Source organism: Liolophura sinensis, chromosome 1, assembly GCF_032854445.1.
Source record: "Liolophura sinensis isolate JHLJ2023 chromosome 1, CUHK_Ljap_v2, whole genome shotgun sequence".
In the NCBI taxonomy this organism is placed as follows: domain Eukaryota; kingdom Metazoa; phylum Mollusca; class Polyplacophora; order Chitonida; family Chitonidae; genus Liolophura; species Liolophura sinensis.
The window spans coordinates 95,326,082-95,340,194 of NC_088295.1; the positions used below are offsets into that span (position 1 = coordinate 95,326,082).

The 14,113-nt window shown below is 43.3% G+C and overlaps 1 protein-coding gene across 1 annotated transcript; it reads right to left on the reverse strand.

Moving 5' to 3' along the window:
* Window positions 1–1,233: 1,233 nt before the first annotated feature.
* LOC135466053 (uncharacterized) lies at window positions 1,234–6,534 on the reverse strand. The gene is made up of 3 exons (XM_064743466.1): window positions 6,406–6,534; window positions 6,044–6,248; window positions 1,234–1,377 (listed from the first exon to the last, which is right to left on the reverse strand). Exons 1-3 carry the CDS (start codon window positions 6,532–6,534, stop codon window positions 1,343–1,345), a joined length of 369 nt encoding a protein of 122 aa, XP_064599536.1. The 3' UTR covers window positions 1,234–1,342.
* Window positions 6,535–14,113: the final 7,579 nt, after the last annotated feature.

Consider the following 14,113-nt stretch of genomic DNA (forward strand, 5'->3'; position numbering starts at 1 on the left):
GTAACACCTGGGAAAGTGTGTCTTGTTAACACATTATTGCCATCTTCATTGGTAACACCTGTGAAAGTGTGTCTTGTTAACACATTATTGCCACCCTGATTGGTAACACCTTGGAAAGTGTGTCTTGTTAACACATTATCCCTACATCATTTGGTAACACCTGGTCGTGTTTATCTTTATAATACATTACTGCGACCTTCATTGGTAGCACATGGGAGAGTGTTTCTTGTTAACAAATCGTGACATTACTTGGTGACACCCGTCAGTGTTTCCCTTGTTAACATATTATCCTTATCCACTTTCATAACAAATGACAGCCTTCTTCCCGTAGTAATTCTTAGCGGCCGTCAGTAGTTATTACCGATAACTCTCAATAAACATACATTCGGTGACATTCCTTCATATCTTCTTTACACTAAATATTGGTTAAAACACGGCCGATCTGATCTGTTACTGGATGGCTGAACTGTCACGACAGGACAGTCACGACAATGAACATGTCACATCCATCGGTACTGTTCATCCGTCAGTGTACAGTCACCTGGATGTTGTCACAATACGATGTCACGGGATAGTCACGACAATGAATGTGTGACATTCATCGGCACTGTCCATCCGTCAGTGTACATTCAACCTGAAAGTTGTCACAAGTCGGTCACGACAACGTTCATGTCTGAAAATGCCACATCCGCCAGCGTACAGTCACCCTGGATGTTGTTACACGGCGTTGTCACAGGACGGCCAGGGCCAGGGTTTACACATAGATATGTCACATTCACTACCAGTGTCTATCAGTTAGATTACGGCATTAACACTGTTGTAGCGAGATCGTCACAGTAATTTATACAATTTGCCACATCTATCAACACTGTTCATCCGTCAAGTGTACAGTCACCCTGGACCTTGTCACACGGCGTTGTCACAGGACGGCAAGGGCCAGGGTTTACACATAGATATGTCACATTCACTACCAGTGTCCTTCAGTTAGATTACGGCATTAACACTGTTGTAGCGAGATCGTCACAGTAATTTATACAATTTACCACATCTGTCAACACTGTTCATCCGTCGGCGTAGAGCCACGCTTATCCGGACGGTTGTAAGAAGACTGTCACGCTGGTGTATATAGTCACCACTGTCCATCCTTCAGCGTAGTCACGCTTACCCTGGTCGTTGTAAGACAGTCACGCTGGTGTATATATATTCACCACCGTCCATTCTACAACGTAGTGCCCTGTCTGCATTTCGGCGGTCGTCACAAGACAGGATAATGTACAAATGTGGATATCCCTTTTTCACCACTCCGTTTTTTCAGTGCTTTGGTCGGTATTTGATGATGTCTTCAATTTCCTTTGATCCCAAACATCTGTGAGAATTCTAAAATAAAACAGAATAACGCAAAAATAAATAAACAGCTGTTCATTAAGGTACATGGAAAAACATGGGTCGTTGCTTTACCTCATGGTTTTGAACTACAGTATGTCCGGCTAAAACGACCTGGTGTGTTTTTTGTTTGTTTTTTTCGTGTGGAATAGAGGCATAAGTCAGAAAAGACAAACAAATTCTTCTAAATTTCTACATTGTTGTACTCCAAACTGCAGTTTCTAACTTCGTTCGTTATCACTAGAGATAATGCATACCTAAGAGGGTTTTATAGATATTTAACCGGCAACTGAATAGATCGAGCATGCCATATGATTAACTCTACGCTATCCAAAATACTGGGGTGACAAATGTTGATTTTACATGAACATCTCAGCCGTCATGTATAGACATCGGTGATAATGTACGGGTAGTGTTGATCTGATGGAGTATTAGAACAGCCCCATTGTTCAGGAGGCCTGAGATCTAGACACTGGAGGGTGCTCAGCCTGATTCAGCCGTCATGTATAGACATCGGTGATAATGTACGGGTAGTGTTGATCTGATGGAGTATTAGAACAGCCCCATTGTTCAGGAGGCCTGAGATCTAGACACTGGAGGATGCCCAGCCTGATTATTCAGCCAGTGTCCATGACAACTGCGCAAACTTCACACATGTATTCAATCATGTATGATTCATATCAGAGGAAAGAGAAATGAAATGGATACATCCAGTATCCTATAACATGCGGGCAGTAACACAAACTGTCCTGATCAAGAACACACCGTACAACTTATAACATCCGGACTGTAACACAAACTGTCCTGACCCCTACCAATCCGTATAGCCCATACCATACGGGCTGTAAAAAAACTGGCGTATCACGGACACACCATTCAACCTATAACATGTGGAGTATAAGACAAACTGTCCTGACCACGGACAATCCGTATAGCCTATAACATACGGGCTGTAACAAAAAGTGGCCTATCACGGACAAACCGTGCAACCTATAACATACGGGCTGTAACACAAACTGTCGTATCGCGGACAAACTGTACAGCTTATAACATATGGGCTGTAACACAAACTGTCGTATCGCGGACAAACTGTACAGCCTATAATACTGGACTGCTTGTGTTGATTATGGCACCAAAGACACCTCTGAGTTATGGACATTGTATCTACACGTACAAGGGCATGACAGAATCTTTGGAGTGAAGCCTAGTTATGTTATTATATAGGTTAGTATTGTATCTACAGGTACAAGGACATGACAGAATCTTCGGAGTGAAGCCTACTTATGTTATTATATAGGTTAGTATTGTATCTACAGGTACAAGGAAATAGGAGAATCTTCGGAGTGAAGCCTAGTTATGTTATTATAAAGGTTAATATTGTATCTACACGTACAAGGAAATGGGAGAATCTTCGGAGTGAAGCCTAGTTATGTTATTATAAAGGTTAATATTGTATCTACAGGTACAAGGACATGACAGAATCTTTGGAGGGAAACCTAGTTATGTTATTATATAGGTTAGTATTGTATCTACAGGTACAAGGACATGACAGAATCTTTGGAGGGAAACCTAGTTATGTTATTATATAGGTTAATATTGTATCTACACGTACAAGGAAATGGGAGAATCTTCGGAGTGAAGCCTAGTTACGTTATTATAAAGGTTAATATTGTATCTACAGGTACAAGGACATGACAGAATCTTCGGAGTGAAGCCTAGTTATGTTATTATATAGGTTAGTATTGTATCTACAGGTACAAGGAAATAGGAGAATCTTCGGAGTGAAGCCTAGTTATGTTATTATAAAGGTTAATATTGTATCTACACGTACAAGGAAATGGGAGAATCTTCGGAGTGAAGCCTAGTTACGTTATTATAAAGGTTAATATTGTATCTACAGGTACAAGGACATGACAGAATCTTTGGAGGGAAACCTAGTTATGTTATTATATAGGTTAGTATTGTATCTACAGGTACAAGGAAATAGGAGAATCTTCGGAGTGAAGCCTAGTTATGTTATTATAAAGGTTAATATTGTATCTACAGGTACAAGGACATGACAGAATCTTTGGAGGGAAACCTAGTTATGTTATTATAAAGGTTAATATTGTATCTACACGTACAAGGAAATGGGAGAATCTTCGGAGTGAAGCCTAGTTACGTTATTATAAAGGTTAATATTGTATCTACAGGTACAAGGACATGACAGAATCTTTGGAGGGAAACCTAGTTATGTTATTATATAGGTTAATATTGTATTTACATGTACAAGGACATGACAGAATCTTCGGAGTGAAGCCTTGCTCTCAGCACAGACACAGCTATGATCTAAATTTCTTTTCGCATCATCATTTCTTCTTTTTAGATATGTTGCCTGAGGCCCATGGGGAATTTATCAGATCTGGGAGCTTGGAAATCTGCGCACTCCTCTCCTTTGGAACAGGCGTTACCTGGAAGGCTGACTATGGCGATTGCGCTTTACACTTATCCTCGTATATTAATGGGAATCCCTTTCTGTTCGGACCGGGACGTCATTTAGAACATGTTGTGATATAAGATGACGTACACGATTGGCTGTGGTTGCTGTGGTCGAAATGACTAAAGGAAACAAGTGAATTAACAGAAAAAGAAGAAAGGGGTAAACAGGGGAACAGTGTCAACATGTCTAAACCTGGGCGAGGAGCAGGAGATTTCTCCATCAGTTGCTCTGACAACCGCCAGTGATCTGCATCTGTGTAGGTTCTGTAGTAATACATGGCAACTCTTTTGCAGAATATATGACCAGTAAAGCGTGAACGGAAACACAATCGCTGACGGTCGTCCGGCTCGCCCGGCCCGTCCGGAACGCGTGGGATTACTCGGCCTAAGCGATTCCTTTGAGCTCATACATCATTCTTTAGGACAAGGAAATGCCGTTAGGAGATTAAGTGACACATTTCCGATACGAACTTGATAACAGTTCAGTTTTTTATAAAGTTGATCTCAAATATCAAAACTACATGCCTGTGATTTATATAGGCAGACTGCACTTAATAACCGTAAGCTATCTGTACGCTTATATTAAAACAACAAGCTTATCAGCTTAGTATTTTATCTCTCATTTTTTAGGCAATAACATTTGCAAAAAGACAGTTCAGAGAAAATACAGTAGAATATACCACTAGGTGGTTTGTTGTACACCTGGCAAAGTGTGCCGTTTTGCTTTGAGCAGTTTTCTGTATCCGTAAACTTGATCGCAGTAATATAACAAACAAGATTTAAGCAACAATAAAAAAAGAACAGTAATTTAAAAATTCTATGAATAAATAAATTTACTATTACAAATTGAATTAAGTATTGTCTTTCAATATACGCAACTAAAGAAACACGGAAAGCAACAGATCTGTATGAATATCACATACATCCTCAGTATCACGAACCACTGACCGTCAAATGGTTGTACCTTTGGCCGTAAGTGGTTGTCATCAACGGTATAACCCTATATGATGTCGTACCTTTGGCCGTAAGTGGTTGTCATCATCAGTATAACCCTATATGATGTCGTACCTTTGGCCGTAAGTGGTTGTCATCAACGGTATAACCCTATATGATGTCGTACCTTTGGCCGTAAGTGGTTGTCATCATCAGTATAACCCTATATGATGTCGTACCTTTGGCCGTAAGTGGTTGTCATCATCAGTATAACCCTATATGATGTCGTACCTTTGGACGTAAGTGGTTGTCATCAACGGTATAACCCTACATGATGTCGTACCTTTGGCCGTAAGTGGTTGTCATCATCAGTATAACCCTATATGATGTCGTACCTTTGGCCGTAAGTGGTTGTCATCATCAGTATAACCCTATATGATGTCGTACCTTTGGACGTAAGTGGTTGTCATCAACGGTATAACCCTACATGATGTCGTACCTTTGGCCGTAAGTGGTTGTCATCATCAGTATAACCCTATATGATGTCGTACCTTTGGCTCTAAGTGGTTGTCACATCAGTATAACCCACTGTGATGTCTTATCTTTGGTTTGGTTATCAGTATATCAGTTGGTTGTCATCATCAGTGTAACCCACTATGATGTCGTATCATCATCAGTATAACCCACAATGATAACATACTTTTGGCCGTTAGCTGTTTTTCATCATCAGTATCACCCACCATGATCCCGTACCTTTGGCCGTCAGTTGGTTGTCATTATAAGTGTCACCCACAAGGATAACGTATCACCCACTATGATAACATATCTATTGCATTCAGTTTGTTATCATCATCAGCATCCTCCACTATGATAACATAGCTTTAGTATTCAGCTAGTTATCATCATTGGTATCCCCCATTATGATAACGCATCTTTGGCATGCAGTTGGTTATCTAATCAGTGTCACCAACAATGATAACATACTTTTTGCCGTCTGCTGGTTTTCATCATCAGTGACACCCACAATGATAAGATACTTTTGGCCGTCAGCTGGTTTTCATTATCAGTGTCACCCACCGTGATAACATGCTTTTGGCCGTCAGTCTGTTTTCATCATAAGTATCACCCACTATGATGTTATACCTTTGGCCGTCAGTTGGTTGCCATCATCAGTATTACACACTATGATAACGTACCTTTGGCATTCAGTTGGTTATCAGCATTGGTACCACCCTCTATGATAACGTACCTTTGACTGTCAGTTGGTTATCATCATCGGTATCACCCACTATTGCTAACGTGCCCGCTGTGGCTTCGGCCTCCTTGATGTCCATTGTGGCAACAAGTAACATGGCATTTAACTCGTTTTTGTTCAACTTGCCATCCCCATTGCCGTCAAACATTTTAAACATTAGGTATGTGTCCAGTTTCCAGCTGGTGTTTTCCATGATTTTCTGAAGTAAAAGTAAATTCATATTTGCCACGTGTTAAAGTTATAATATTTACATACATTTTCAAGTCATCAAGAAGTCATTTACAATAGATTCGCGTTTTACATGGACGAATTCCTATGATTTATGTGAAGAACTGAATCAGAATAGGTTTGCTTACCTTCTTAGCCCTGGACAGCTGTTTATCTAACAGTCCCGTGTCTTGTTGTAAACTTTTCACGATGAACACGCAGCCGAAGACACACACAAAGGCCAAGCTCATTGACAACAAAAATCGGAATTTCTCCATCCTACCAACCCTTCGTCTTTTTGTCTTCCTCTGTGCCTGCGTCTGTCAGAAACTTGTTGGGTTCCCGCCTTATTAGATTTGCCTCACTCCCAGTTTGATCTGTCTGACGCCGTGTAAGGTCTGCCTCACGTCGTCTTAGACCAGCCTCACGCTTTGTTATATCCGCCAGACGCAGTATAAGATCCGCGTGTTAGAGCTGCCTTACGCCGCCTTTCATCTGCTTCACGCCTTGTTACATCTGCCAAACACCGTATAAGATCTGCCTCACGTCGTGTTAGAACAGCCTCGCCTACTGTGTTGTAACCACCTCATTCACTCTAGTAGTTCCCCGATCATGCTGAAATAACACAAGAAACAAATGATATAGAATAACTGTCAGCCAATGAGGAATTGAATTCAACCACGGCTGGAATCAATGGTGTTACATAACGCTTTAGGGCCGGTTAATTCGTTTACGAAGTGATGAAGTATTTGAGAGGTGTATCAGTGACCATCTGTTAGTTGGGAGTGTGTCAGTAACGCCGATAAATCTATTCTTATGGAACCCTTAGAAACCAAACACGGGAAAGAGAAATACAGTATATAGAAATGCGGTATGCCTTAAATTGAAAACCTCTTAACTCCAGCGTGCCACGGGAAAAACTATTGGTTTTCAATATTTCAAACTTTAACGCCTGAAAATCGAGTTTTATTGTTCTCGCTTGAGTCGAATTCTCGTTACCTTTACGAACTTGGAGATCGCATTTCGGGGCACATTTTTCAATACCACCAGCACATGCTTTATGAAAAACAGGGTGTCTGATTCATGTGCTCTCTGGTTGTGTTGGTAGGCAGATTGATACCGCAAATGACGGGCTATCAAAGGCCTGCCCCGCGATCACTGCTCGGGGAGGGGAGCATGAATCAATAGGTCAAACTGTATTAACCTGTGCATGATATTCATAGGCTGCACAAATGGTTTACGCGTGAGTCATACTGGGTTGGTGAAATTACATTAACTGCAGTGTTCCCTGAAAATGATTAAATAAAAAACTCCCCTATTTACGCAATCCTTGCAATAAATACACGCTACACGTCATTATTGAAGGGGAGGGCTGCACATTTGTTCTCTGATCTGTCACAAGATACGAACACCGAATCCATTTCTGATCTGTAACAAGATACGAATCCACAACTATACTCCTCCCCCCCCCCACCCCCACCCCCTCCAAAGATTATCTGCCCAGTTACATGAAAACCATGAGAACGGCTCTCGACATAAAGGGATGAATGTTGATGGCTTGATTTACATATTACAATCGCCAGTGTGGCCGTGACCTCACGGTGGTGCAATTACCAGGGGTACACTGACACAAATCTACGGTGTTCGCTCACAGCCATGGAGTCTGTACACTGCTCAAACGTGTGGTTACATGGTGGGTTTTAGTGTTAAGAGCTGACATTTACATTAGTATTGACCTGTACATTTATTTAGCGGAACGCAGGCGTTCTAGGCCATATTTAATGTTAGTTTCATAAATAACGTAATTTGCAGTTGTTTTGATTGATTAATCACTCGTAAGTGTTTTGACTGGTTTACAGTTAGTTAATACTACATGCCGTTAGGACCACTTCTATGTGATCAAAGCACAGAACTCGCACATGTGTACTTCAAGTCACAGAACTCGCACATGTGTACATCAAGGCGCTGAACTCGTGCATGTGTATATCAAGTCAGAGAAGTCGCCCATGTGTACATCAGTTCACAGAATTCTAGCATGTGTACTTCACGTCACAGAACTCGCCCATGTGTACATCAAGTCACAGAACTCTCGCATGTGTACATCAAGTACATCAAGATCCTGATATTTTATACCTTTTCCTGAAAGCAGGACTGACGACATCATCGATTAAGTATACTGAAGATGAAAGCGGGACTGGCGACATCAGTGACTTAGTATCGTGGATGAAAGCGAGACTGGCAACATCAGCGACTTAGTACTGTGGATGAAAGCGTGTGGACCGGGGATCCGATAAACACAGTGTAACACATCCACTTTTTGAGTCCAGACATATTTATTCCGGTACTGGTATCACCATGGGACATGGGTGGGCAAAAAAACCCACCGGGTCACCCCCAGTGGCACGAGGGTAAGAAGAGCACTACTCTGATCTGAACTACATGAACAACATGGGAAGAACAATAACGTAATCACATCTTTGGTGGTGTGAAATGTCTCCAAACACCAACAGAAATTACGACGACATTATCCATCCAGTACTGTGAATGAAAGCGGGAGTGGCGACATCACCAATCAAGTACTGCTGATGTAAGCAGAACTGACATTCAGTGATCAAGTACTGTGGATGAAAGCGGGACTGGCGACATCAGCGAGCAAGTAAACCGTGAGTGAAAGCGGAGCTGACAACATCAGCGATCCGTTACTGTGGATGAAAGCCGGGCTGGCGACATCAGCTGTAGATGTAAGCGAGGTCGACATTGGACATCAGCGAATACTGTGAACGAAAGCGGCACTAACGACATCAACGATCAAGTGCTGTGAATGAAAGCGGGATTTGCAACATCGGCGATGAAGTGCTGTGGATGAAAGCGGAACTGACATCAGCGATGTAATACTGTGAATGTAATCAAGAATTGCGACATCAGCGCTTAAAAACTAAAAGGGACTTACACTTTAAGCATTCAAGTGACTTTGACTGAGGATAAGTATGAACACGAGTGGGCCTGACCATTAGCAGAGGGCCTAAGTGAGTGGAACAGTGGAAGTGACTGACAATATCGACGTAAGTGGGACTGACGATAAACAGTAGACGTAAGTGAGTGAAACAGTGGAAGTGACTGACAATAAGCTTTGGAAGTGACTGGGACTGACCATAAGATATGGACACCAGTGGGCCTGAACACTTTAAGCGTTCAAGTGACTTTGACTGAGGATAAGTATGAACACGAGTGGGCCTGACCATAAGCACAGGACCTCAGTGAGTGGAACAGTGGAAGTGACTGACGATAAGCTTTGGACGTGACTGGGACTGACCATAAGCTATGGGTTTGAACAGGACTTACGATAAACAGTGGACGTGAGTGGGAGTGGCCATAAAATATCGACTTAAGTGGGACTGACGATAAACAGTAAACGTGAGTGAGTGAAATAGTGGACGTGAATGGGACTGGCCATAAGATATGGATGTAAGTGGGACTGACGATAAACAGTGGACGTGAGTGAGTGGAACAGTGGAAATGACTGACGATAAGTTTTGGATGCGACTAAAACTGACTATAATATGTGGGCTTGAACAGTATTTACAATTAACAGTGGACATGAATGAGTGGAACAGTACATATGAGTGGGACTGGCCATAGGACATGGAAATGAGTAGGACTGACGTAACCAGTGGACGTGAGTGAGTGGACAGTGAACGTGAGATAAGATATGGGCGTGAGTGGGATTGGCCATAAGATATGGACGTGAGTGGGACTGGCCATAAGATATGGAGGTGAGTAGGACTGATGCTAACAGAGGGCATGAGTGAGTGGAATAGTGGGGGTGAGTGGGACTGCGGTTAAACAGTTGACGTTTGTAGGACTGCTCATAAGATATGGAGGTGAGTGTGATTGACGATGAGTGAGTGGAACAGTGAACGTTAGTGGGGCTGGCCATGGGATATGGACGTGAGGCATAAGGTATAAACGTGAGTGGGATTGACGATAGAAAGTGGACGTGAGTGAGTGGAACAGTGAACGTGAGTGGGACTGGTCATGGGATATGGACGTAAGTGGGACTGGCGATGGGACATGGACGTGTGTGAGACTGACGATAAACAGTGGACGTGAGTGGGACTTGCCATAGGATATGGTTATTTATTTATTTATTTATTTATTTATTTATGTATTTGATTGGTGTTTTACGCCGTACTCAAGAATATTTCACTTATACGACGGCGGTCAGCGTTATGGTGGGAGGAAACCGGGCAGAGCCCGGGGGAAACCCACGACCGTCCGCAGGTTGCTGACAGACCTTCCCATGTACGGCCGGAGAGGAAGCCAGCATGAGCTGGACTTGAACTCACAGCGACTGCATTGGTGAGAGACTCCTGGGTCATTACTCTGCGCTAGCGAGCTAACCGACTGAGCCACGGAGGCCCCCATAGGATATGGACGTGAGTGGGACGGGCCATAAGATATGAATGTGTGGGACTGGCCGCTAAGATATAGATGTGAGTGGGACTGGCCATAGGATAAGGACAAGTGGGACTGGCCATTGGATATGGAGGTGAGTGAGACTAGCAATAGGATATGAATGTGTGGGACTGGCCATAGGATGTGGACATTAGTGGGACTGGCCATAAGATATGGACGTGAGTGGGACTGGCCATAAGATATGGAGGTGAGTAGGACTGATGCTAACAGAGGGCATGAGTGAGTGGAATAGTGGGCGTGAGTGGGACTGCGGTTAAACAGTTGACGTTTGTGGGACTGCTCATAAGATATGGACGTGAGTGTGATTGACGATGAAAGAGTGCATCAGTGAACGTGAGTGGGGCTGGCCATGGGATATGGACGTGAGGTATAAGGTATAAACGTGAGTGGGACTGACGATAGAAAGTGGACATGTGATTGACGATGAAAGAGTGGAACAGTGAACAAGTAGGATTGGCGATAGGATATGGTGGTGAGTGGGACTGGCCATAGGGTATGGAAATGTGGAACTGTTCGTTAAGATATGGGAGTGAGTTGGACTGGCCAAAGGATATGGACGTGTGGGACTGGCTGCTAACATATGAACGTGAGTGGGACTAGACATAGGATATGAATGAGTGGGATTATCCAGAGGATATGGAGGTGAATGGGACTAGCCATAAGATATGGGGGTGAGTGGGACTGACCATAAGATATGGACGTGTGGGACTGGCCATAAGATATGGGGGTGAGTGGGGCTGACCATAAGATATGGACGTGTGGGACTGGCCATAAAGATATGGAGGTGAGTGGGACTGGACATAGGATATGAATGAGTGGGACTGGCCATAAGATATGAGGGTGAGTGGGACTGGCTATAGGATATGGACGTGTGGGACTGGCCATAAGATATGGAGGTGAGTGGGACTGGCTATGGGATATGGACGTGTGGGACTGGCCATAAGATATGGAGGTGAGTGGGACTGAACATAGGATATGAATGAGTGGGACTGGCCATAAGATATGGAGGTGAGTGGAACTGGACATAGGATAAGGTCAAGTGGGACTGGCCATAGGATGTGGACGTGAGTGGGACTAGCCAGAGGACACGAACCTTAGTGGGAATGGGAATAAACTGTAGACATGAGTTGTATCTAGACATGACTTGGACGTAAAAACACTAGAAGCCACAATACCTTCTATTGTTGAGGTATTTGAGATGAAATTGGGTACAATTTTTGTTTCCGCATTATTTGTTATTGCTGAGCAAACTGATTACACGATTGAAAGCTTACGAATCAACAATCATTTTAGTCAGTTAACAGTGAAATAGACTGTTGTTATCCGCTAGGGGCCGGGAAAATAAATATACCTTCATACTACGCGGGAGTGGAATTACTGTATTGTTATCCATCATTCTGACAAAGCAGTAAAATTCCGCGACGCATCTGGAATTCTGGTATCTACCATCCACCCAAGCCTCAGCATTGTTCTCCAGCCCATGGTAAGGAGCTAGGTTGCCTGTTTGACTATAGGACTGTAACCCAAAACTGTTCCCATCACTATTACACTAATTGAAATCGATTTTCGTCGACAGATGATCTCCAGTGGTAGACCTCTCAATGGCATAAGGACAGTACTTAGTGGACTAAACACCGACTTACAGTCGTATTAAGGAGCTCAAAAAATCCATGTCCACTGGTGAATTTCAGACAGTGGTCTATTGTGAGGATGGGATAAACGGTTATCAATATTCACGGAGAAACTCAACATGCTCTATCGCGAATAGATGCATATGGCTGTACAGTAGAAATCTCTGTCGTCCTACATTTGTAATACACAACATGTTTATGTCAGTCCGCATTTGTTGTACACAACAAGTTTTTGTACGTTCCGCATTTGCTATACACAACATGTTTTTGTCCGTCTCGCATTTGTTGTACACAACATGTTTATGTCCGTTCCGCATTTGTTATACACAACATGTTTATGTCCGTCCCGCATTTGTTATACACAACATGTTTATGTCCGTTCCGCATTTGTTATACACAACATATTTTTGTCCGTTCCGCATTTGTTATACACAACATGTTTATGTCCGTTCCGCATTTGTTATACACAACATGTTTATGTCCATTCCGCATTTGTTATACACAACATGTTTATGTCCGTCCCGCATTTGTTATACACAACATGTTTATGTCCGTCCCGCATTTGTTATACACAACATGTTTATGTCCGTTCCGCATTTGTTGTACACAACAAGTTTTTGTCCGTTCCGCATTTGTTATACACAACATATTTTTGTCCGTTCCGCATTTGTTATACACAACATGTTTATGTCCGTTCTGCATTTGTTATACACAACATGTTTATGTCCGTTCCGCATTTGTTATACACAACATGTTTATGTCCGTTCCGCATTTGTTATACACAACATATTTTTGTCCATTCTGCATTTGTTATACACAACATGTTTATGCCCGTTCTGCATTTGTTATACACAACATGTTTATGTCCGTCCCGCATTTGTTGTATACAGTATATCCCTTTTCGTCTCGTATTTGTTTTACACAAGCATGTTTTGTCCATGCGCTACTTTTTCATCATTTACATGTCTTCCACGTGATTTACAGCAGAATTAAACCTGGTTTTCATACACACTACGAATGACCGCCTTGACCGGCGACTCCAGTGTTCTCATACACCCGGCGGATGATCGCCGTAGCCGGCGGCTCCAATAGTCACACACACCCGGAACGGCCCCTATAGCACAATTGGTAGAGCGTCCGCTTCGGGGGTGGTAGATCCAGGGTCAATCCTGGGTCGAGTCACACCTAAGATTTTAAAAGAGGAAGTTGTAACCTCCTCGCTTGGCTTTCAGCATGAAGGGGATGATGCAACGATGCGTTGACCCGTATCAGTATAATGGCTCGGGCGTGGAGGCTTACTTGCCTTTGGTAAGGCGTCTAAGAGAAGCAAGCACTCACTCACTCACACACACCCGGTGGATGACCGCCGCTTCCGGCGGCTCCAGTGTTCTCACACACCCGGCGAACGATCGCCGTGGCCGGCCACTCCAGTGTTCTCATACATTCGGTGAATGACCGCCTTGGCCGGAGGCTCCAGTGTTCTCACACCCGGCGGACGAACACCCTGGCCAGCGACTCCAGTGTTCTCGTACACCCGGCAGGTGATTGTCTTGGCCGGCCACTCCAGTGTTTTCATACATTTTGTGAATGACCGCTGCGGCCGGTGACTCCATTGATCTCATTCGCATGTTGTACGACCGCCATACTTATCACAAATACGTGCTTCACTTCCAGTAACCACAAATCCCTGGTTATCACACACACACCCGTGCAACACTTTCAGCAGACACAAATCTTTATTCTGATCACA